Source organism: Amphiprion ocellaris, chromosome 10 (assembly GCF_022539595.1).
Source record: "Amphiprion ocellaris isolate individual 3 ecotype Okinawa chromosome 10, ASM2253959v1, whole genome shotgun sequence".
Lineage (NCBI taxonomy): Eukaryota > Metazoa > Chordata > Actinopteri > Pomacentridae > Amphiprion > Amphiprion ocellaris.
Genome location: NC_072775.1, coordinates 28,338,389 through 28,363,984, shown reverse-complemented (window position 1 = coordinate 28,363,984; position 25,596 = coordinate 28,338,389). Strand labels below are relative to the sequence as shown.

At 40.7% G+C, this 25,596-nt stretch overlaps 1 protein-coding gene across 1 annotated transcript in view; it reads right to left on the bottom strand.

Annotated features, from left to right (window-relative positions):
• Positions 1-6,176: 6,176 nt before the first annotated feature.
• Positions 6,177-25,596, bottom strand: part of LOC111573211 (zinc finger protein GLIS1-like) — a 110,065-nt gene continuing 90,645 nt past the window's right edge. Inside the window, exons 7-9 of the mRNA XM_023277246.3 lie at positions 19,174-19,307; positions 18,994-19,092; positions 6,177-7,503 (exon numbers count right to left, since the gene is read on the bottom strand). Of these exons, the coding sequence (XP_023133014.2) occupies positions 7,367-7,503; positions 18,994-19,092; positions 19,174-19,307 (370 nt within the window). The 3' untranslated portion in view covers positions 6,177-7,366. The remainder of the gene's footprint in view (positions 7,504-18,993; positions 19,093-19,173; positions 19,308-25,596) is intronic.

Here is a 25,596-nt window from a genome sequence, read left to right as displayed (position 1 = left end):
GTGTACACTCGCCATAGGCCCGGAAGTGTTTTCATGTTGTGAGGACAGAAACATAATATAAATCCTCGTGAAAACAAGTCCTTTTATCCATAAAACAACCTTAATGTTCTTTACTAATTTTGGATTTCTAACTTTGTGGCACTAAGACAGAAACAAATATTTAATTATTAATGACATAATCTGAACCCGAACAGAAATAAATATTGTTCAAAATTATGTCAATTAATATAACATGACCATAAGCAAATGTGACATTTAACATGCCACAATGTCATTTAATGACAGATAATTGCTGTTTTTTTATGTACCCAGTATGAATAAGCCTTCAGTGTTCTAGGGATAAAACTGACAAACCATCAATATCAGCTTCATATTTTACTTACGCACCTTAGCATGAAATTACCAACATTTATTGTAATATTTTTTAACAGAGAAGAAGAAACACCACAGTCAGTACTTTGGTATTTAGTGCTTCATGTACTGACATACACATAAGTGGTTTATTCCCAAATTAGCCAGACTGTGAATAAAATTATACTGGAGTGCACATCAATGTTAGAGCACACAAAGATCATCTAATGTAAGGAAAGCCGGGAGATTCGGTTTTGCACATTTTTTAAATTCACAATCACAATGCTACAGTAAAAGTCATTAACCGACAATAATCAGTCTCTGTCCAGGGCAGAAGGCAAAGTTTGGGGAAGCTGCCACTGCCACATCTCTTCAGGCCCATCATCCAGTGGAGTAGCATCATTTAGTGCTAAAGCTTGGAAACTTCCAGATCTGCAGTCCTTCTCTGAAGACCAGTAGCTCACGATGCCCCTCTTTAGCTAAAGTATTTTGGACAAAAAACAAAAGAGGTGTTAAAATATTGCTCTTACGTCATTGTTGTTTAGTTTGTCATTAATACTACTACTTTTTGTCGAGTTGAACAGCAGGTGCCAAACTTCATGTAGACTCACTACCCATTAGACACAACCACAAAACATTTGCTAGCTTTCCAGCAAGCTGTACAGCTGAATGCTATAAGGCATCACTCACTTAACGTTACTTGTTCATTTGCAGCATAATAAGCTTTCGAACATGCCATAGGAAAGGTAAACATTATGAACTAAGTTGTTGATACATTTCAAAAATATGAAAGCCGTGTAACTGCATCTTACCTTTTTTAGGTGAACTGGACTGATGCATATAATACTTCAATATATAAATTCAAATTCCAAGTAACCTTATTTCATAAAAAAACTAAAGATATCACTGAATATTTTAGTACAGCGATAGAGGGGCAACAAGAATGAGAGTGATGGTAACTTCCGAATCTGGGTCAAGAGGTGTGGGCATAGAATCTAGGGATAGTAGGAAAACCAAAGGACACTGACAGATCCTTGCTGCTTGGTCCTGGCCTCTCCTCCATCCTGGCTGCTGGCTCTGCTGCAATAGTCACTTTTGAGGAGAAGAAATTTACAATTATAGCATCTGACAAATCATAAACGGTAAAGAAATAGTATGTGAATACTGTGTAACTGCAGTAACGTCAACAGTCAACACTCCTGCCCTGCACGATGTAACTGGATGGAGCCTACACACCACTAACTGGCCAAAAGCTTACACCAAAAAATGTCCCCAACACAGCAAAATGCTAAGGTCTGTTTAGATACAGAATGCATCACACATAACACTAATTACCTTAATATATGTATATAACTGTATACAGCATAAAATTCAGAATGAAAGAAACAGTGTTTATTGAGAGAGTTTTTAAAATAAAGCAGCACAAACTAAAGTCCAGTCATGCTTTTGTCCTTGGGTCTGTCTCTGGACAGTAGGGCTGGGCGATAAATCGATTTTATCGATTAATTCGACTTTGTACTTAATGTCGATTTGTTTGAATGAAAATCGATTTTCTCATCAACATCCGCCACCAACGCCTTCCCGCTGGGCTCCTGTAGTTCAGAGTGCGTGCCCCCCTCCCCCCCGCGCTTGATACACAAACAACATGGCGGCGAGCGGTGCAGATCTAAAGGCGCTTGTCCACTAGATGCTATTTTGCCGCACGGCAACGCACCACATCTGAAAATGAGGTGTTAGATGAGGTGTGATGAGATATGAATCCTTTCACAGAGTTCTGGGTCTGCCTTGGACCCCGAAAACCTCCAGAGGAAGACACCCAGGAGGCATCTGATCACCTCAACTGGCTAATTTCAGTGCAGATGAGCAGTGATTCTACCCCAAACTCCACCCGATCCACAAGGCTGAACCCAGTACGCTATGGACGAAACTAATTCTGGCAACTTGCATCCACAATCTCATCCGTTCGCTGACTATCCAGACTATAGATGAGGGTTGGAACAAAGACCAACCAGTAAATCAAGAGCTTTGCCTTCTGGCTACAGCTGAAGTCCCTAAAACTTAATGAAAATACTGTATAAGAGCCCAGTGAACCTGCAGCTGAAGGTTTATTCAGAGATTCAGTGTTAAATATTAAATAGAGGTGCTGTATAGGTGATTTTGTTACCTCTGAGCAGAGCCAGGCCTACTGTTCAGGGTAATTGACTAAACAGATCCGAGCAAACCTCTTGTGCTAACTGTTTCTCATTCAGGATTAGTTTCATCGCTTGTTGGGGATAAAACGAAATCTGTTTCTGGGGATTTATTAATGATTTCTGAATTTAGGTGTCATCTGCTATGGAACTAAATATTTTAAGCTAAAAAGTTACAAGTTTCACCAAAGTTAAACATTGGTTTATTCTTCAGCATCCAAAAAACTACAACTCCACTGAGGTTTTTTCACATATTATACGTCATCGTTTTGGTGTTTTTTTGGTTTTTGAAAACTCAGAAAAGGCTACTAAACTGGATTAGATAGATTTGGTGAGTCCTAAGTAGTCACTGTCTAATTTTTAGGGTTTGAGTGAAGACAGATTTTAATATCAAATCTGCCTTAAATCAAAAGTTCTTAAAACTTCAGGAAAGAGGTGAGGTGACTTGACATGTTCTGTTTGGTTGACTTTATGTTGAAACGTCATCACAAAGCAGCTATTGTAAAATGTAAAAGAAGAAAGACAGCAAAGTTAATAAAAGATATAACCATATTCCTTCTTTCTTAATCTCAAACTTTTGAAGTTTCTATCAGGTGAAATGAGCTCCTGTAGTTTTGTGTGTTCACATCTTTTACTCTGAAACCATTTGCATGCTGTTCTGCACTATGAAAGACTTTTGTTCTAACTGATGGTTATCAACAGACAGATGTAGTCAAACTTTCATCTGAACAGGAAAAAGGGAAAGACTGGGTTGCATGGAGGTAACAGTTTAACTAGATTTAGATACTGTAGTCCACATGTTTACTCAAACTATGTTTGGATGCATCTGAGTCACCAGGTCAGACAACTTTTAACCTGAAGAGTCAAACTCCAGTCTCAGTTTGTTAACAACATCAACAGTGTAAAGGTGAGAGTCGACTGGCTGCTGCCTTGTTCAGGATTTCTGTCCAATCGTGTCAGTGCAAACACTGAGCAGGCAGCTGATCTCTGGAGTTTGACTCAATGACAGAAGCTGGTGGACATTTTCAGAGTCTCAATTCCTTATGAGAGTGAAGGCACTTCATCCAAACTGGGTATTTAAATCTGGAGAATGAGATGATCTCATCAGCTAACAATGTCAGTCACTACATCTTCTCTGGCAGCGGAGCTTCCTCTGAAATAATAGCCTCCATTCTCCTTTCACGCAGCTTTTCAGCATAAAATATCAGGGTAACACTGGGGATGCACAAAGCATTCTTGGTACATTTTTAGGGATTTGGGGTGATTTAATATCCAAAAATTTAACTTAAATTAGCTCATTCTCACTCAGTATTATTAAATACACTTATTCAAAGCAAGGAAAAGTTGGAGATGTTTAACTCAGTCAATATCAAATTTATTGTTGTCTTTTAAAGTTTCCTGAGCATGGTAGGGGTTGCATTAGCTCTGCACAAAACTCACCGTAACAGCATTAGAGTGGTTCTTAGTGTAAAATGTGCAAAATGCAAAACCAAAACAGTGACGATAAATAAGAAAAACTGAGTAAAATTTCCTAAAACGTGACTGACTTGTGTTTTCAGGTATAAAGAAACAATCCAGGTGTCAATGAAGGTGTGAATATGTTTTCCTACCTGTGTGAGTCTCTGATGGAGGATCCAAACATCAGCAGCGTCTTTTTCCTCTCTGCATACATCTAGCAGCTGGCTGAAACTTTCCTCCTCCTGCTCTGACGGTGTGTCTCCCTCCAGGTGGAACGTGGAAGTCCAGCCTCCAGTTTCTGTGTCAGGGTGTTAATTAGGTTCATCCACAACTCAATGTTCGGCGAAAGAGCGTTTATGAGCCGGCTGGCCTGACTGAAGGCTTTGATTCTCCCTGAACTCAGAGCAAAGATTAACTGAGCTGCTGGTTGAGGACAGAGCGCAACCTGGTGGCTCAGCTGATGACTGACATTTTTCTTTATAACTTTACATACAATTAGAATCAGGAAACCTTTATAGCCAAGTGAGCTCGCACACACAAGGAATTTGACGTGATGAATATAGTTAGGGTATTCAGCAACAAAAAGACAGTAAAGAATAAATGGGTCATTCAAGAATTGGAGGAAATTTTATGTCCCACCCATCTAATTTCAAAATATTCCATGTACAAAATACTGAAACATGCATTTGTTGTGGAAATTTACTTGTCCTGAGACCAAATCTTTAAAAAACTAGGAGAAAAGAATGTTTGAAAATATTTTCAAAATACCAAATGAGTCTGGAGTTTACCCATAAAGTGATTTGTAATTATTAACCACAATATAGTGTAGGTAGCTGTGGTATTTGTGAGATCATTTGGGTCCCTTTGCTCTAAACAACCTCAATTTACTCAGTTTGATGTTAAAATGGCTTATTGAAAAATTACACAGATAAACAGGTGTGCAAATGTTTCTAATTAAGTGTAACCACATTATTGATGTGTTTATTATATTTAACATCACGGAGCACCGTTCTAGTTTCCTGTATAGCTCAGTCTGTTCAGTGTGGAGTTGATTCACTGCAGAACAACAAAACCAATCAGAACCTAATTATTCTCAGCAGCATGTTTCACTTTGAGTTAAATATTCTTCATTTTGAAATGTGTAAGTGAGGAGAACAACAGGAGAAGAATAGTATCTCTCCTGTTGGTCTCCGCATTTACACATTTCTGCAACTGCTGCTAGGCTGTAACTGGGATACATCAGCAAATAACTTTTTTTCATTATCCACTGTGAATTGCCGGCATATCTCAGCCCACTCCAAGTGTTTGGACTTGTTTCCCCTCCTGAGAAGTGTTTATTAGAGATGCTGCTTGTTGTCAGAGACACTACAAGTAGTTTTATTTTGACAGGATTTCTACTGATGGGAGTCTTTACTAAGTAAATTCTGTCATTGCTGAGGTTGCTTATCTATCTCTCAGTTAATAAAACTTGATGTATTAATCTTCTGATAAAATATTCGCGTTGAGCCTCTGTTGAGTCAATTTCTGAACATTTCTTCAATGGAAATCTGAACTTTTGTACAAAGGTGATCACAGCTGAAGTGGAAATAGAGCAAAAAATTGCAAATATTTCTTCATTTTACCCGTCAGAAACCTTAGTGTTTTTAAATGTTTCTAAATCCTTGTAATTTATCATTATTTTCAGGTTTATATGAAAATACGGCAGACTTTCATTGTGATTTCAGGCTTTTCAACCCCAGTTTAACTTGTAGGAATATTCCTATTTCCTCTAACTTTCAAGTTTCATGTAAATATTCCACAATGTAATGTAAATGAGAATCTTTTAAATGTCCTATACAGTCCATGCCTAAAATTCAGCTGCTATAATTTATTTAAATTTTTGACCAAAATATGGCAGCATTAACTCACATCGTTCAAACTACATAAGGTGATTTACTCTATTACAGAAGCTGAAATAAGCGACAGACTCATTTCATAATCAGTTTCAGTCACATTTCACACCAAAATACCAAACATGCACTTATTCCAAGATCTGAAAACTTATGTACCACTTTTCTGTACCTGATATCATATTAAACTGAATACTGAAATCTGAAGGTGTCCTTTTCTGACATTTTAAACCGAGAAAAGTTGAGAAAATTCAAGGGAAATGTGTTACTAAATACCAAAAAACAAACATACAAACAGATTTGTTTTATTTAGATATAAAAGACAGATGCATTTTTACAGTCTATATACTGTTCAATGACAATAACGAGAAATCTTTGGATTGCTACAAAATCAGTGTAAACATTTTCTGGGTTAGTCATCGGTCATCGGTCTTTTCTGTCTCGGTGTCGAGACAGAAAAGAGTGCAGAGAAGTTCTTGTAAACGACGTCCCTCCCACTGAACACAACACTGATAGAAACTGTACAACAAACGCATAAAGGCAGCGAGAGGAGAAGGTTAAAGAGAAGACTATACTGCTGTCTTGATCGGTGAGAGTAACATATATTTTAGTGCAGTTTTTGTGTTTCGTTTTGTTAGTTTCATCCACACCGAGCGATCTGGACAACTGTTGGTATTTAAGGAATATTTCTGTCATTCGGACACTTGAGGGCAGCACTGCTTCAGGTTTCTGTTGCAGTCGGACGTTGCTCAATGACACTTGAGTGCACTTAACTTACAAGGTAATTTGGCTGCTGCTAAACACACATTGAGTGTGTTTTGACAGATGAATGCATTATAGCTTCATAGTTCTCGACCTTTTTGGATTGAGAAACTTTAAAATGAAGCCACATGCCTTATCTGTGACACTATACGTATGTCTGAGAGTCATTTTCCTCTAATTTTCACAGATTTTCTCATTTGAATTGAACCAGAGAGCAAAAATATGCAACACCACACACTTGTGAAGGTGAAATGTGTATAATTTCCGATAGTGCTGTTCTTCTTTTGCATATTTCTTTATCAACCTCAAGTTGGGAACCACTATATTTTAATATTTCCAAGAGTCCAACCAGCTGTGGAGGCAGAAATATCCTCATTAGCTGAGAAAAAATAAAGTGTGCAGCTCAACCTATCCAGATCACGATTGCTGTGGTCATCTCTGAATACCAAAATCACTGCTATTTACATCTGTTATTTCACTCGATTTTCTATTTTGGTCATTTAGTTTTGCCCCCAGTTTCTCAGACTTTTCTTTTTGCGTTTTTGTTTGCACCATTAACACTGACATTCTTTTCATATCTTCCAAGAGGAAGAACGATGTTGATACATTCAGCTCGTTGTTGGTGTGACTGTCGGCTGTCACACATCATTTATGCTGTGGTTCATCCTGTTTTGGGGTTTTTTTTTAAGTGATTTCATCTTTGGTTCTGGGCCTCCATCATGAGTCCAGGTAGATGGAGTAGATCTGGTTGAGGCAGCGGTCGATGCCTCCGGCCTGGAAGAGGAAGCTGTCGTCTGTGGACATGGTGTATCCACCGCCTGCCTGGCCCTGCAGGTCCTGCAGCAGGTGAAACCCTGAGAAAAAAAAAATTCTTCTTAAAGCAGCTGTATTCTTTTCAGGTAAAGCAGAGATTATTGCCAGGCAGCTACCTTATCCTGTGTATTCTTTGCATTTTAAAAGCAGCAACACAATGGTTGCCTTTCTAAGTCCTATAGCTAATACACTACCATTCAAAAGTTTGGGGTCACTTAGAAATGTCCATATTTTTGAAAGAAAAGCATTTTTTTCAATGAAGATAACATTAATCAGAAATACAGTCTAGACATCGACAATGTGATAAATGACTATTCTAGCTGGAAACAGCTGATTTTTAATGGAATATCTACATAGGGATACAGAGGAACATTTCCAGCAACCATCACTTCTATGTTCTAATGCTACATTGTGTTAGCTAATCATGTTGAAAGGCTAACTGATGATTAGAAAAACCCAGTGCTATTATGTTAGCACATGAACAAAAGTGTGAGTTTTCATGGAAAACATGAAATTATCTGGGTGACCCCAAACCTTTGAAAGGTAGTGTATGTTACAGTAAAAATGCATCAAATTACAATATGAAAACTTCATGTCAACGGGAAGATTACAAAGAATTATCAGCTAAATCTATCGCGTTACTCATTGAGAGTCTCAGTTCAATGTTGAGCTGTAAATATGCAGTTTCGTTTCACTCTCACTGCTTCCATATTGTCTCGATAGCTTCTCTTGTGTAGTTCCCCAGTGGTGGAACACGTTACCAAACTCTGTTCGATCTGCAGAGTTCCTCTAAGTCTTTAAGAAAACACTAAAAACCCACCTCTTCACTGAACACCTTTGCACTTGTCAGACTGCAAAAAAAAAAAAAAAAAAAAAAAATCCTATTACGTCTGCACTGCCTGTAGGCACCACAGTCCTATTATCACACTTGAACTTGTTTTATGGCTCTTATCCAGGTTGTTTTCTCCTGACTAGATCCTTGCTTGTATCTACTCTCAGATGTACGTTGCTTTGGATAAAAATGTCTGCTAAATGAAATTGTAAAATTGTAGAATTTTCAGCAGCTGTTTCACTGAACAAGCTCTAAAAAACCCTCAGTGCACAGTTTTCCCAGCATCAAGTAGCAAATGGCCCAAATTTAGCAACTAACTGGTGAACATCGTGGAGCATTTAGCAGCTAAAGAGCAGAGAGAGAATACAGGACATATGTTTACCAAGTGGCACAGAACACAACTCCAAATGAATGTCAGCGTTGTAACGGACTGTTTCCTGACAAGCTCACTATATCTACTTAAAGCATGGAAATATGTCAGAGAGGTGTTGCAGCTTGTTTCTGTTGCCCCCAGTTGACCAAAATACCCAACGATTTCAGGTTTAAGCATTTCAATTTCACTCTAAACATTTGTTTAGATGTATTACATTACATGCATTACAAGGGGCACATTGTTAAACAGGATAGTCTATTTAAAATTTTATGTTCTGGATATGCTCCAAACTAGTTTATAGAAAATGTGATGTGCTTTTATTGTGATAGCTAGTATAGCTGACTGTCACAGAAAAGAAGAAATCAGTAATTTTGAGCATAACTTAACAGTTTAGGACAGTTTCATTGGAAGATGTTCATAGAGTTGTATTCGGTTATGCACATTAAAAGTAGGGATGTCTGATATTGGCTTTTTTGCCAATAACAGATATGCTGATATTGTCCAATTCTCAATTTCTGATTCTGATATCAACCAACATCGATATGTGGGCTATTTATTTAATTTTAGGTAACATCACATATCTCCTGTCATGGAATAAACACATCATGCCTAATTTTATTGTGATGTCCCATTGGATGTATTCTCAAATGCAACAAGGCTTTCCAAATGTAAACACTGTCTGTGCAAAATAAGAAAACTACTTCAACTTAAGTTATGGGAAAAAATGCCATAATTATGCCATATTTATTTTTAATTGCCCCAAAAACAGTTCACACTCTCCCTCTCTCTCTCCCTTCCTCCCTCCCTCCATGAGTCCGGCAATTGCCAGCAATACCCAGGCATTATTTTATCGGTTTTCATGATAGGCCAAAAAAATGATAATAATACTGATCAATAGTACAGTTTTATGCCAATATAGGACCAATAATATCAGAAATCCCTAATTAAAGTAGGCCAAATTATTATGGTTGTTTCTCAGCCCTGCTCAGTTTGTCTAGCATAGTCAGACCATTCTCTTTTTTTTTTTTTTTTTTTTTTTTTTTTTTTTTTTTTTTTTTCTTTTTTTGTCTGCATTTGTTCTCATTGTTTAACTCCACAAAAGGGGAGTCAACATTATATGAGATTGATGCATATTTTAGTCTTGCAACCAAATATTTTAATATTTAGTGCATGTGTGTGACCATCACCGGCCCCTCCCTGAAAGCTAAGTAGACCTTCTTTATTAGAATTCCCTATTATAAGCCAGGGAGGGCAGTGCTACACCTCAGTGATGTGTGGGGGAAACAAAGACTGGACAGGACGAACAGGACGAACAGGATGAACAGGGATAGAAAATAACAGGCGTTGCTATTGCAATTAAAGATTGTAAGGTGGTGTGTTATGCCCAACTACTAACTGTCCATCAATAGAAAAAAAAAAAATAAAAATTTGAAAAAAGAAAAGAAAACCAAACCAACACAAAAGAAAAAGAGATTCAATAATAAATGAACAAACGGTACTGAGCACCATAATTGTGTGTGTCTTGATAGTATAGAATAGAATAGAATAGGCCAGAAGAGGATACTAGTGCAAGAGAGAATGAGTTTAGGGTAGAGACTGGAGAGATTCTCAGCACATTCTGGCGGGACCCATCATTTGCTGAAATGGGACTCGGCAGTAGCTGGCGAGAACCTGATCAAACATGCAAGTGTGAAGAACCCCGAAGCCCAGAACAGCAAGTCACGGCAAGGCAGGGCCAAGCCAACAGGGCACCCCTCCCCCCAGGGCAGTAGGAGCCACAGGGCGGCACCCCCAGAGAGCCACCGGGGCCACCGTGAACGACGAGGACCCAGAGAACAAGAGGGAGCAGCTACCGACAACCCCCTGCGCACCAAGACCGACCCAGGCGGCCCGGGGCACGAGGACCCACCCGCCACCCAAAACCCCAACCCCGCCCACCCCAGCCCCCACCGAACCCCCCACCCCACCACCCGACCCCGCCCACCCCCATCCCCCTCTCCCTCCCCCGAGGGGGCCAACGGCCCCCACACAGCAGGAAGCCAGACACAGGGGCCGAGCGGCCCACCGAAGGGGCGGCAACCAGCCCATCACAAGGCAGGCCCCCACCGGGAGCCGGCCAGAGGAAATCGGAGCCGGGACCCCGATGCGAGTCCAGAGGGTAAAAATGGGATAGTGTGGTGGGGCCCCGGCGACGCCGACAGGAGGCACCCCACATACCCCCCGCACCAGGCCCCAGGCTGAGCGCAGTACACCCAGGGCCCCCACCCCCCCGCAATGCGCCCTGACAACCCACCGGGACAGAGCCACCACATGCCACTAGCCCGCAGTACAGCCACAGCGCCCACCAAGACGGCCAATCCAGCCCCCCGCAGCCCACCAAGAGCCATCGCACCTGCCCGGACCCGTCGGGCACGCAGGAGAACCCCCCCCGACCACAGCCCCCAGGTCCCGGGGACCCCCCAGCCACAGCAACACGGATGATGGTCCACCCCCGCCACCCCATAGCCATAAGGGGGCCGGGTCCCACCAGCGAGGCCATATTAGTGAAATCCCCCCATTACTCCCTATTAATATGTCTCCCGATCCCAGACTGGAGACATTATCCCTGCACCGTGATAGTGTAACCCTGAGTGTCATGTGGTGCATTAAAAGTGGGGAGGCTGGGCGAGGCGTCCAGGGGGCAGGCCAGAGGACCACAGAGGATGGCTACTCTGCAGCCTACCCTGACCCAAGTTCCCCTGAGCCGTCCCAGACCTACCCCCAAGGTGTGAGTGTGTGTGGTGCATTAAAAAGAAATTAGAGAGCAGGGGAGGCAAGCAAGAGGGTGATGGGGAAGAGACAAGGCCGTAGAGCCCTGCCATCCGCCCCACCACAGAGCCCATCGTTCCTGCCCCCACCTGCTCTCGGGGCCCTAACTGTTGTGTCCCTATATGTGCCTAAGAGTAACTATATACAGTGATGTGTGAAGTATGTGAAGTGCACAGTAAGAGGCAGTCTGGTGTGGATCCGGCCCATGAGGAGAGAGCAGCGGGGAAGACAGGTAGTAAGACCACCAGTACTGATGCAGAGGGCCCCCAGAGCCCAGAGGCAAGAGGGCCGAGGTGGGCCCACACGAACCCGACCGGCCCGGCCAGCACCGAAACCCCCAGAAGTCGCAGCGCCGGAGCAGCGCCCCGGCAGACGCCGTAGCCCCACCACGGGCCAGCCGCATGCAGCACCCCGCCCCGGAGGGAGGACCAGGCCGCACCACTAGGAAGCAAGGGCCATGAGCCCCCACGCCCGCCCCGGAGCCGGCACGTCCAGGATGCAGGGCACCCACCCCCCGCAGCACCACCGAGACCCCCACCCACCCCACCACACCCCAAGGACAGCACCGGGCCCGGACAGAAGCCCCCAGCCAGCAGAAACTTATTTCCAGTGGCGGCACACAGGCAAGTACCAGGGCCTGTGCCCGGATGAGCCAGAGCCACCCCCCCCAGAGAGACCACCCGGCCCCCATGCCAGACCCCCAGGCAGCGGAGGGCCCCCAGCCCCCCCAGGGGAGGGAGAGGGACGAGGACGAGCGGGCCAGGCAGGAGAGGAGGGAGGAGGAGGGAAGCAGAGCAGGAAAGGACAGGGGAGCGACCGGAGGGCCGACCCACCCCAAACACCCAGGGCCAGCCAGGGGCGCCCCAGAAGAGACCAGCCGCCGCTACCCCCAAGGCCCCGGGAGAGCGCACAGACCCAGCAGAGACCCAGGGCTCAAAGGGAGAGACCACCGGGGACACCCACCCCCCAGGCAGAGGGGCCCGAGCCACGCTGGCCCCGCAGAGCCAGAGAGCGACCCCAAGAGCAATAGGGAAGGGACACCATTAGTGCATGCACACAGCCTTGAAGTCCATGGTGCCATCCTACTTAAAAAGGTAGAGGGTTAATAAACTGAAATAAAGCAGACAGAAGTCAGACCATACACACAGACAGAATAATAATTACAATTTTATGAGGGAAATGGCATACGCCCACATACAAGCGGAGGCTATAGATTAATATTTATTGATTTAATAAATGGAGACCATTTTTCTTTGAAGGAATCCAATTGGTTTTTTCTGATAGCAGATATTCTCTCAAGTGAAATGTGTTCTGTGAGGAGGTTCAGCCAATGGATGATGTTGAGGGCTTTCTTATCTTTCCAGTTAACTAAAATAGTTTTTTTGGCAATGGCGATAGCTGCAAGTGTGGGTTGGATATGAATGTCTGGAAGGGCTGTTTGCGTTAGATCACCAATTAGGCAAACGTTCGGGGAATGTGGAATCCCGCAGTCCAAAATATTGGAGAGTTTCTGTGTGATTGTTACCCAGAATTGATAGACGGGTGTACAAAGCCACAGAGCGTGAAAGTAAGTGTCCGTCATGTTTTGGGTGCATTGCGTACATGTGTCTGAGCGTGAGAAGCCCATTTTATACAGTTTATATTGTGTTATATGTGTTCTGTGAAGCACCTTAAATTGGATCAATTGTAAGTTGGTGTTTTTAGTCATTTTAAATGTGTTTTCACAGATTTGGGTCCAAAAATCAGAGTCAAAAGATTTGGATACGTCTTTTTCCCATTTTTGAGTTGGTAGGTGTATAGAGTGTGTCTTTGAGAGTAAACTATAAATTTTTGAGAGATTCTTCTTATTTCTTGGAGAGAGTTTCACAATGTAGTCGACAAATTCAGGTGGCTGTAAATCCGTTGGCTGTAAAGTAGTCTGAAGCGATGGAATTCTACTTGTAATAGTCTTCTTTACCTGTAGGTACTGAAGAAAATTTCCATTTCTTATTTCAAATGTTTGGAATAAGTTTATATATGTCCTAAATGTGTTATCATCCAGAAGGTGATGGAGGTGAGTGACTCCTCTCTCTGCCCATGTGCTGAAATAAAGAGCTATTTTGTTGTTTGCAAAATCAGGGTTGTGCCAGATTGGGGAGAGTATACTGGGTTTTAATTGAGAGCCTGTGATTTCCAGTGCTTTCCACCAAGCAGACAAGGTGGAAGCGATCATAGGGTTCTTGAAGCAGGAGTGATGTTTAAGAGCAGAAGAGATAAAGGGAAGGTCAGAGATTTTGATCTGGTTACAATCTAACTGTTCTAGTTCTAGCCAGGAGTTATATTCTTCATGTGGATGTATCCATTTGGTGAGATATTGTATTTGGTTGGATAAATAATAATACATGAAGTTGGGAGCCTCCAGTCCCCCTTCGGATTTATTCTTCTGGAGGGTAGTCAAGCTGATTTTAGCCTTTTTATTCTTTGAGTAGAATTTACCCATAGCGGAGTCTAACGATTGGAACCACTTTGATGTGGGTTTAAATGGAATCATGGAGAAAAGATAGTTGATTTTAGGTAATATTTTCATTTTGACTGTAGCTATTCGTCCCAAAAGGGAGATGGGGAGGTTGTTCCAACGCCTCAGATCATCACAGACTTTGTCCAAAAGTGGAGTGAAGTTCAGGTGAACTAATTCTGAGAGTTTGGAGGAAATATTTATGCCCAGATATCTGATGTTGCCAGTAGGAAAAGAATAATGCGAGTTTTGGGCTGCGGGCTTCCACGAGTTTTCTGTTAAAGGTAATATAATTGATTTTGACCAGTTGACGGAGTAGTCTGAAAGACGCGAGAAGGTTGTGATGAGGTTAAATACTTCCTTTACTGAAGTTTTGGGTTCTTGTAGATAAAGTAAAATGTCATCTGCGTATAGGTTAATTTTATGTTCAGACTCCAGAGCGCAGATACCTTTGATATCGGTGTTCTGACGTACAGCTGTTGCTAATGGTTCGATAAAGATCGCAAACAATAAGGGAGAGAGTGGGCATCCCTGTCTCGTTCCCCTTTGCAGACTGAAGCTTTGTGAAGTGATCCCATTAGTGGTGACTGTAGCCTTGGGTGAGTTGTACAGAGCTGATACCCACTGGATAAATGATTCTCCGAAGCCAAATTTGTGGAGCACAGCAAAGAGAAAGGACCAATTGACTTTGTCAAAGGCTTTTTCTGCGTCCAGTGACATAACAATAGCTTCTTTGTTGTGGCGTTGCGTCAAAGAGATTAGATTTAGAAGTCTTCTGATGTTGTTGGTGGAGTGTCGGCCATTTATAAATCCTGTTTGATCGCTGTGAATTATTGACGGGATGATTTTCTCCAGCCTAGAGGCGAGAGCTTTTGAGATAATTTTGATGTCGGTGTTGATTAGTGACAGAGGTCGATAGCTAGAGGGAAGCGTAGGATCTTTGTCTGGTTTCAATAATAATTTAATTGCAGCTGTATTCATGTGCGGACTGATATAACCATTATTTTTAATCTCTGTCACTGTCCTGAAGAAAAGGGGTGCTAACATTGACCAAAAATGTTTAAGAAATTCAGCAGGGAAACCATCAGGACCAGGTGCCTTGCCTGCTGGCATACTGTCTAATGCACATTGTAATTCTTTCATAGTCAATGGAGCATCTAATATGTCTCTGTAATTTGACGTTAGTTTGGGCATGTTTAAATTGTTAAGAAAATTATCTATATCTTCTATGTTTGGGTTAACTGCTGCTGAGTATAAACTCTGGTAATAATTATAGAAGGTCTGGTTGATTTCCTGAGGTGACTGAGTATATTTTCCTGAGGAATCCTGAATTGCTGTTATGAAGGATTTTTCTTTATTGCGCTGGAGTTGGTTCGCCAGAAATTTTCCTGATTTATTATTGTGTTCGAAATCATTATATCTTAGCTGTTGTAATAAAAACTCTGTTTTCTTGGATAGGATATTATCGAGGTTTAGTTTTGCATTTTGTAGTTCGGACCATAATTGATCACTTGGGTTTATTGCATAATTCTCTGTAAGTTGTTTAATTTTTTCTTCAATTTCTTTCTCTGTTTGTAGATCTTTTTTTTTTCTTGTATGAGGAGTATGATATTATTTTACCTCTGATTACGGCCTTTCCAGTTTCCCAAAGCAAAGATGGGGGTAAGTCAACAGAGTCATTGTTTTTTAGAAAGTCTGCCCACTCACTCCTTATTACTCGATCAAATTCTGGGTCTTTGAGTAGAGAGATGTTGAGGCGCCAAGTCTGAGGAGGTTTAGGGATGGAATCTGTTTGCAGGCTGAGTGATATTGGTGCGTGGTCGCTGATAATGATTGGGTGGATTTTAGTAGTGACTTTATGTGCGATAGAGTTATTTAAGAGGAAAAAGTCAATTCTTGAAAATGTTTTGTGTACCGCAGAGAAAAACGTATAGTCCCTCTTTGTTGGGTTTTTGAGTCTCCAGACGTCGTCTAGTCCGAAATCTTTCATATAGTCATGTATGACTTTAACTGATTGTGACTGTTTTACATGTATTGGACTATTAGATCGATCTACTGAAGGGTTTAAAACTATGTTGAAGTCACCACCGATAATAGTTATTGAGTTAGCAGATAAGTCTGCTAAGTGAGAGAAAACAGTGTGAAAGAAGGCTGGATCATCATTATTCGGAGCATAGAGGTTTACAATAGAATATAATTTATTAAAGATTGTTGCCTGGATAATAATATATCTGCCCTCTGAGTCCGTTACTGTACTGTTTAAAGTGAATGGAATTCTCTTATGGACTAGAATGGAGACCCCTCTTTGTCTGCTGTTATAACAAGATGAAAAGATGATACTATAATTCGAGTCTGATAAACATTTTTCTTCCGACTGTAGTAAATGTGTTTCTTGAAGGAGCAAAATATCTGCTTTTAATTTAGAGACATAGTCCATGATTTTAACTCTTTTTGTTTGTGAGCGTATGCCATGAACATTCCAGGCTACGATATTAAACTTGAACATAGAGAGAGAAGATGTTCTGTCACTGAGTATGTAGTAATGTAATATAACATCTGTGTGTGTCCTTGTGAGCTTTCTGTTGCTGTCTGTGAGCTGTGAGTGTTGGAGAGAGATGTATACAGCAGGTCAGGATCTATATATACATTATATAATAGCACATCATTGCCTGAAAAACTATCAACAAACACATTATAAAACATACAAGCACAATAAACATGGGGAGTACATAGAGTGTGAGTGAGAGTGTGGGGGGTGAGTGTGTGAGAGGGGGAGAGGGCTAAAGGGAGACATATAGAGAGGGAGAGAGAGAAATGTAGAAGGAGGAGGGGGTTCTCCAGTGGGGAGAAATTATCTGGGTGACCCCAAACCTTTGAAAGGTAGTGTATGTTACAGTAAAAATGCATCAAATTACAATATGAAAACTTCATGTCAACGGGAAGATTACAAAGAATTATCAGCTAAATCTATCGCGTTACTCATTGAGAGTCTCAGTTCAATGTTGAGCTGTAAATATGCAGTTTCGTTTCACTCTCACTGCTTCCATATTGTCTCGATAGCTTCTCTTGTGTAGTTCCCCAGTGGTGGAACACGTTACCAAACTCTGTTCGATCTGCAGAGTTCCTCTAAGTCTTTAAGAAAACACTAAAAACCCACCTCTTCACTGAACACCTTTGCACTTGTCAGACTGCAAAAAAAAAAAAAAAAAAAAAAAAATCCTATTACGTCTGCACTGCCTGTAGGCACCACAGTCCTATTATCACACTTGAACTTGTTTTATGGCTCTTATCCAGGTTGTTTTCTCCTGACTAGATCCTTGCTTGTATCTACTCTCAGATGTACGTTGCTTTGGATAAAAATGTCTGCTAAATGAAATTGTAAAATTGTAGAATTTTCAGCAGCTGTTTCACTGAACAAGCTCTAAAAAACCCTCAGTGCACAGTTTTCCCAGCATCAAGTAGCAAATGGCCCAAATTTAGCAACTAACTGGTGAACATCGTGGAGCATTTAGCAGCTAAAGAGCAGAGAGAGAATACAGGACATATGTTTACCAAGTGGCACAGAACACAACTCCAAATGAATGTCAGCGTTGTAACGGACTGTTTCCTGACAAGCTCACTATATCTACTTAAAGCATGGAAATATGTCAGAGAGGTGTTGCAGCTTGTTTCTGTTGCCCCCAGTTGACCAAAATACCCAACGATTTCAGGTTTAAGCATTTCAATTTCACTCTAAACATTTTGTTTAGATGTATTACATTACATGCATTACAAGGGGCACATTGTTAAACAGGATAGTCTATTTAAAATTTTATGTTCTGGATATGCTCCAAACTAGTTTATAGAAAATGTGATGTGCTTTTATTGTGATAGCTAGTATAGCTGACTGTCACAGAAAAGAAGAAATCAGTAATTTTGAGCATAACTTAACAGTTTAGGACAGTTTCATTGGAAGATGTTCATAGAGTTGTATTCGGTTATGCACATTAAAAGTAGGGATGTCTGATATTGGCTTTTTTGCCAATAACAGATATGCTGATATTGTCCAATTCTCAATTTCTGATTCTGATATCAACCAACATCGATATGTGGGCTATTTATTTAATTTTAGGTAACATCACATATCTCCTGTCATGGAATAAACACATCATGCCTAATTTTATTGTGATGTCCCATTGGATGTATTCTCAAATGCAACAAGGCTTTCCAAATGTAAACACTGTCTGTGCAAAATAAGAAAACTACTTCAACTTAAGTTATGGGAAAAAATGCCATAATTATGCCATATTTATTTTTAATTGCCCCAAAAACAGTTCACACTCTCCCTCTCTCTCTCCCTTCCTCCCTCCCTCCATGAGTCCGGCAATTGCCAGCAATACCCAGGCATTATTTTATCGGTTTTCATGATAGGCCAAAAAAATGATAATAATACTGATCAATAGTACAGTTTTATGCCAATATAGGACCAATAATATCAGAAATCCCTAATTAAAGTAGGCCAAATTATTATGGTTGTTTCTCAGCCCTGCTCAGTTTGTCTAGCATAGTCAGACCATTCTCTAACCCTGACACAGCACTGTGTAGAATGGTCTGACCTCACCTCATTATCATTATAATATAGGGGTCAAAACACTGGTTTATTTGTATTTCATTAAACCAATCACAATCACAACAGTGATAAGCCCAGGTGCTGCTCTAAAATAGTATCTGGGGAACTCATTTTGGTGGAACATTTGCACTAATGGAGGCGAGCACTATTATTAAATGGTAAATTTAAAGAAAGAACTGACAAGGCCGGCTTTATTGCAAAATAAAAATCTTCATCAAAACCTGACATTTCCAGTGTTGCTGTTCGGAGGTTGTTGTTTTCCACAGTGAAGGGCATTTTGAAAACACTAACATGCATATAGCTGTAGACTGTTGTATCAAAAAGATGTGCAGTGATGCGGTGTGGTGCAGTTGCTATTCGACCATCCAACCACCACTTTAATTAACCACCAAATCACTGCTTCTCTTAACTTTACCTGTTGAATGACAGGTAGACGGATTTGTAAAGTAACTGGCAGATTCAAAACCTCCATCGCTGACTGGTTGGCTCACCTTTCCTTCTCCATACAGAGAGCCTTGACAGAGGAAATGATGACGACATTAAAAACAGGCGGCACATGATTTGTTGACATTAACTCAGTAAACGCTGTTGGTACCTTGTTGCTGTGAGAACACTTGCTGCTGCTGGCTGTAGGTTTTCTGGTAGCCCTGCAGTCGGACATCGACTCTGTCTGAGGAGGAGTTTACTGGGCTGACGTCAGCAGACACAAACAAGGACGACGGTCTGTTCCTGGTGATACATGAGGTTTACAGTGTCCCGACGTAAACATTTATGCCGTTTACTTAAGAAAAAGTACTCAGTTACAAGTAACAGCTCTGCAGTAAAAATGCTACTTAACATAACGTATGTAATTATAATCTGACAACATACTTAACCCTCATCAGTACATCTGGGGTCCATATCTTTTTATTTGCAAGTTGGATTTTTCAGTCCCTTTAGGTAGCTGTCACCCACCTAGTTGCCATCACATACACCAATTGATACACCTGATTCCAACCAGGTTTGTGGTTTATATATAGAAAAATCTAGACAAAAATCTGGAAGGATAAGGACAGGTACAGAAATGTGAAACAGATGAAATACTGCTGGGGTCCAGCTGGACCCCAAGTGTACAGATTAATAGGTTTTGCCACATGTACTGATGAGGGTTAAAAAGTGTTAAAAGTAAAAGTACTCTTACTTAGTTTCTGAAAAATTACATTATTATTACTCATGCACTACTGTAAAAATAGTAGTTGCTACAGCTAATTACTCCACCAACAGATGCAGCGGAGTTACGTGATGATCAGCATACGTTTGTCTAGCCGTTCTCAGGACCAAGTGATTAGATTTTGGCAGTGATGTGGCTTATAGTCTGGATCCACAGATTTGTTAAAGATTTCTGTATCATTGCAAGATAGCGGCATGGCATCACGGTAACTATGACAACAAGTGAACACTATATCAGCTGCCTGCTATGATCCTACTACAAATTGACTGCGGACTTATTGGGACTTATCAGCCGGAATGATACAAAGACTGAGCAGCCTTGGCGGAGTACTGCGCTCTCTGAGTGCTTTTCTTGTTTTATTGAAGATTAATATATTTTGTGGGACCAATAAACCAACTTCATAGTAATTACAAATAAACTAAGATACTTAGAACAGTTAAAGGGGAAAACTGCATATTCAAGGAGCTGCTGTTGTTTGTTTTTAAATAAAAAATAATAGTTTTGAATTAATTTGCTAATAATCAACTAATTATTTCAGTTTGATTTTCTTGCTGTTTGGTAACTTAATCAATAAAAACTTTGTTTCTGAACACCTTATTAGTAAAGTAAGAAAATTGTCAATAACTGAACTTTGGATATGCTGATAGGTAGATTTTGTTTGAACAGAAGCTGTTTTCTCCTGTTACTATCTTTAATGCTAAGCTAAGCTAACATTCTACTGGCTGTAACCTCACATTTATTTTTTTTATTTACTAATATGTGCAAATAAAAACACGTTAATGATGATAGATTTAGTAGTTGAACTTTCAAAGGAACACTTTTTTAAAGGCGGATGAAAGAACATTAAAAAAAACTGTATGCGTCTGACTTCAACCCAGTCATGTTTTTATAATAATGCTTTTTTAGCTGGAACTTCAGTGCTGTCAAACTGTTGTCACACGCAGATGTACATCAGTGTTTCTTGGGCGTTGCTAACTTAACCGCAAGATTTTCAGGCCAGAAAATATTATTATTATGCCAAAACAATGTTGATGTCATAACTCTCAGACTCTTGGAGTTGAGGCAATTTCTTTAATAGTTGTTTTCAATAATTAGAGAAATAGAAATAAATTTTGTATCTTTTACGTTGTTTGTGTAGCAGCTGGCAGTGTGGCGGCATCGGTCCAATGCACAAACATGCAAATTCCTCTACAAACAGTACAGTTTATATATGGAAGCGTTTCCATCTCGGGGCGTATTATAGGCGGGTTTTCTGTATCCGTCGCTACTCTGCAAGAATGTGCTGACTGTGCACAAGCGCTCTGACTCAACATGGAAAAAAATGAGTCAGTGGAGCCAAGAAAGAAAGAAAGAAAGGCATCCGAATCTCTCTCCGAGGAGTTATTGCAGCTGAAAACCCCCAATTTGGTATTTGAGCGCCCTCCCTGTTTCCTCCTTCAAAGCGTTCGCTCTCAGCGTTTCATGTGACCTGAGAGCTCTCCTGGATGATGTACTGTACCATATTGGTCCCCAGAAAGCCGAGTGGCCTTGGGTTTTTCTGTTGGAGGGCTTTTAGTGAGCTTCACAAACAAGCCAGGCCTTGTCAGAGATACCCGATGGCTGCAGGCCCGAGAGCCGTCTATATTCGCATCTGACCGGCTATAAAAAAGGAATTGTTTGGAGATTCCTTTATATATCTATCATTTATCATCCACTGGTCTCTTTATTACCCATTTCCCATGTCAAATGCTATTATATTTAATTTAACAGTCTCTGCTTTCAGTGGAGAAACACAATAAAAGCCTAAATTAATCAGAAGGACTTTTTGAAACCCCAACTGATATAACTTACAGATGGCCGTGGCTTCCCGAGGTAATAAAGACCAGGCTTTGCATAGGATTATGTAAACAACGTGCGCTTTGATATAGTGCTATGAATGACTGCGAGCTCCAAGACTTCAACACGTCTCTGAGTTCCCTCCTCAGTGGCCCCTTTAACCATCAATGCTGAGACTGGCTATAAACAACGGCGGCTGCTCCACGGCTTACATTCTTGTAGCGCTGCAACAACATAGCTGGGATGTCTGAGTCGTGCTGGGCCCAAGCCGCTCAGATGCACAGCGTCGCATGGCGCCCACGCCTGAGGGAAACGGCTGTCAGCACAACCTCAGGAAACCATTTCTGTGATCATATTCTAGTTTGTTTAATGCTAACTAACTACAGCCAGCTGCTCCGCTTACTATTTATCTGGAATGAAAGGAATCCAGATCATATATGCACATTGCGCCAACTTGTGCTCGCAGAACTGATCTGTTTTCAATTCTGCTGGAGGAAAAGATGCTGAAGTATTTCTGTGATATGGATTTACTGGATCACGGGGGATTACGATAAATGTGTGTATTATAGATGGAGATTTAATTTGATCTAAGCGCTACCAATGAGGTACTTAGAGAAAGCAGCTCATTTCACGTCGGAGCTGCAGTAAATAGAAAAATGTGCAGACATGTCAAACATTTCAGTTAAACCGGCTATTTGGGTCCGATGTCACTCGGAGCCTCTATAAAGTAAACTTCATTACTTCTCCATCCTTCAAATTGTATAATAGTGTTTCTGTGTGAGAGCCCATCCTGGTTAGTGGGTCTGTATCTGATGGACAAGCCGCTCCAAAGAGCCAACCCAGCTCCGTCCAGCCTCCCCCTGCCGACCACAAAATGTACAAACACTGCACATCACAAATACTCGCTAACGGACGAGCCTCACTGCGGAGCCTCTGAATCCCTCAGGTATTAAAAGAAGTTGAAATGGCTTGTCCCAGCCAGAGTAAACACTCGCCTGCCGATGAGGTCAGAGCGTGATGCCGGCTGTGCCGCGAAGCAAAGATAATTTACTTTCACGTGTTTAACGTCTCGCTAAGTCATTTGGGGGAAAAACAAGTGCTTGTCTGGTATTGGCTTTGGCAGGTCGTCGTGTACTGCGGGCTCCAGCGGGATTCAATGACATCTTCCGCCGCTATAAAGAGACGTCAATGGACAGATTGTGCATTGCTTCATGGAAGCTCTGGCTGAGAGATGCTGCTTTCAAAGCGAGCACAGTTACACATCCAGAAAACGCACACAGACACCCAAACATAAGATTTACTAAAATGCTGCTTTGTTTGGTGAACTTTATAACGATTTTACACCTAAACGTGAAGAAATCCAAGTGAAATATTGCTACAGGTGGTGGAAGCTGGGTGTTTATTGCATATTATTTTTTCATGGATGTCCACCAAATGCACAGACCTGAATTTCAAGGTCTGCACACATTTACTAATCTGCAATAGTGTGCAGTTTTATTACTAATATTGCAAAAAGACTGGAGAGGAAAAACTCATCTCAACACCACTTCTGTGGCTATTTGATGCATGGACAAGAAAATCAGATTCTTCAGACAGTATATAAAGATGAACACCGAGTTACCACTTCCTCACACAGTGCAAAAGTGAAGTCAAACTATCACCAAAAAAATGGGCAATGCCATCTTGTGCTGGTGACATCTGTTGCAAACAAGCAGCAATAACAATGGCTTGAAATGTAAATTAAGCTAGCTTAGGTGCTGCCTCAAAAAAATCTCATTCAAAATGTGTTTACTTCTCCCATAAGATGCATTTCTTGGCACAAGACATAATAATATCAGTAACAGTTCAATTATTGAACTAGTTATTAGACCAGGGAAAAAAGCATCATGTTTTTTACAGACTTTGCCTGTTTTTGTTACATTCCAGAGGATAACTACAAAATCACAGAAAAAAAGTATTCATTTACATGTTAACTGTTAAAAAAACAACCACACAAAAAAAGCAGCCCAACTCCACTTGAAAAACATCTGCATTTTTACAAATATATATTCTTTAACAACATTTTTACTGTGTTAAAATCAGCAAAAAGTCTTATGTTGTAGATATTTGGTGTTATTTGAGAGAAAAATTATGTATATTAAGAATTTCAGTTTTGATCAAATATCAAGTAAAATCACATTAATTTACATATTGCCTGTAAAGGAAACAGAAAACAAATTAAAAAAAATAGTCCACATCAAAAATCTGTGTTTTCTTTACCACGAATGACTGTAAAATTATACTAACTTTACAGCAATTAAATCAGCTAAAAATATCCCCGTCATTGAAGATATTTGCCATTGTTTTCACAGTTTCTGCTGCTTCTGAATGTTACAGTTTATCATTTTTAACAGAGCGATGCTGAGTCCACAACCCTTAAGAAACCAATGTATTCTTAACTGTTGTGGACATTTGCTGTACAGTTATTTTGACATCAGGATTAAGATTTCAGGCAGCACTTCCGTGTCACCTCATCACCTTTTCAGATTCTGGTTGCAAATGACATCACCAGCACAAGACGGCAGTGCCCATTTCTGAGATATTTCCAAGGTGAATAATAAACATTTAACTTTGAATTTGTGCCCAGAAAAGAAAAAATCCAACCACCTCAGCCAAAGACCAAAAGCCCATTTGAAAAAAACTGGAGAAACACTTGACAATTTCATGTGAAACAATGTGCTATATACTGTATGTGAAGATTTTATATCATTTATTAAACCACAAAAATGTTATTTTGGCCCTTATCAACACTCTTTAATTGCACAGACTGCCTTTGTTGTTGCTGTTGTGCCAACAAAAGTTAGTTAATGGGCAAACCTTCAATGACCAATAATTTGAGACGATATTGTCCAGAAACTGCAGCCCTGGAGGCTTTCAGCTGTATCTTTTTAGTCTCACTTTTACTTTTATACAGGGCTAGACAAAATTTGTCTCAGTTTACAGTACACATAAATTCTGTGGCCTCCACCTACCCAATCAGTCCAGGCCACAAAGCCACAACTCCATCTCTGGTGATAATGTCTTTGGTTTATTCAAGAATTCATAAGCTCATATCACACCGCCCGTTTCTGGGCCTGTGTTTTCCAGACATAAGAGAAAGTAAATCAAAGTGACTGTAAAATTTTTAGAGTCATATCAAAAAAGGGCTTTTCATGGTGTCCACGTATTTGAGGTTGAAAAATGATTTCAGTGTTTGACATATCACAGGACGGGACTACCCAGAAGTGTTGAGCAACCTAAAATACTTGAAAACATGCCAGATTTGTTTAATCATATAAGTTTCAGACATTTAAAAGTTTTTGGGAAGAATCCTGGAAAATGAACCACTTTGTAAGAACAGATACTGTGATACTCTGGTCAGTTAGTTTTCACCATTTTTATCTTTAGTAGAAAATAGCTTTTAATATAAACTGCCAAATGAAATCCCATTCAGCTCCATTGTATTGGGTTGGCAGCAGAAATCCCAGCAGCAAATAACTCCAAACCTTGCCAGACACCACTTGGGGTAAGTGGGAGAAAATGTTTTTCTCTTCATTTTTTTGATTTGGATGAACTGACCATTTTAAGTTTACCTCTGGGCTCATCATTAAATATCATTTAAGCGCGCTGCTTCCCAAAGGATAAAAACAACCTCGTATTGAAACACGTGACATGGAAGAAATTAGAAAAATATTTAATGACATTTATTGTTTTTTATGAAAAGAACATATTCATAATGGTGCGACATGGCAAAACCCTTGGACAGAAATTTGAGACGGGAAAGACTAACATAAAACCTCCCTGTAGTTTAATTACTGTTGTTGTTGTTGCCCATGAGCAAAGCAGTTAACATTTATCAGCCAGTTATAAAATCTGGTCAGTGTCCAGAGGTGATTGCTTCCTGTTAATTTTCCCTGCATGAATTAATAAATATGTCTTTTGGGACGCAACATATTTAACTTCAACTTGTTCTGT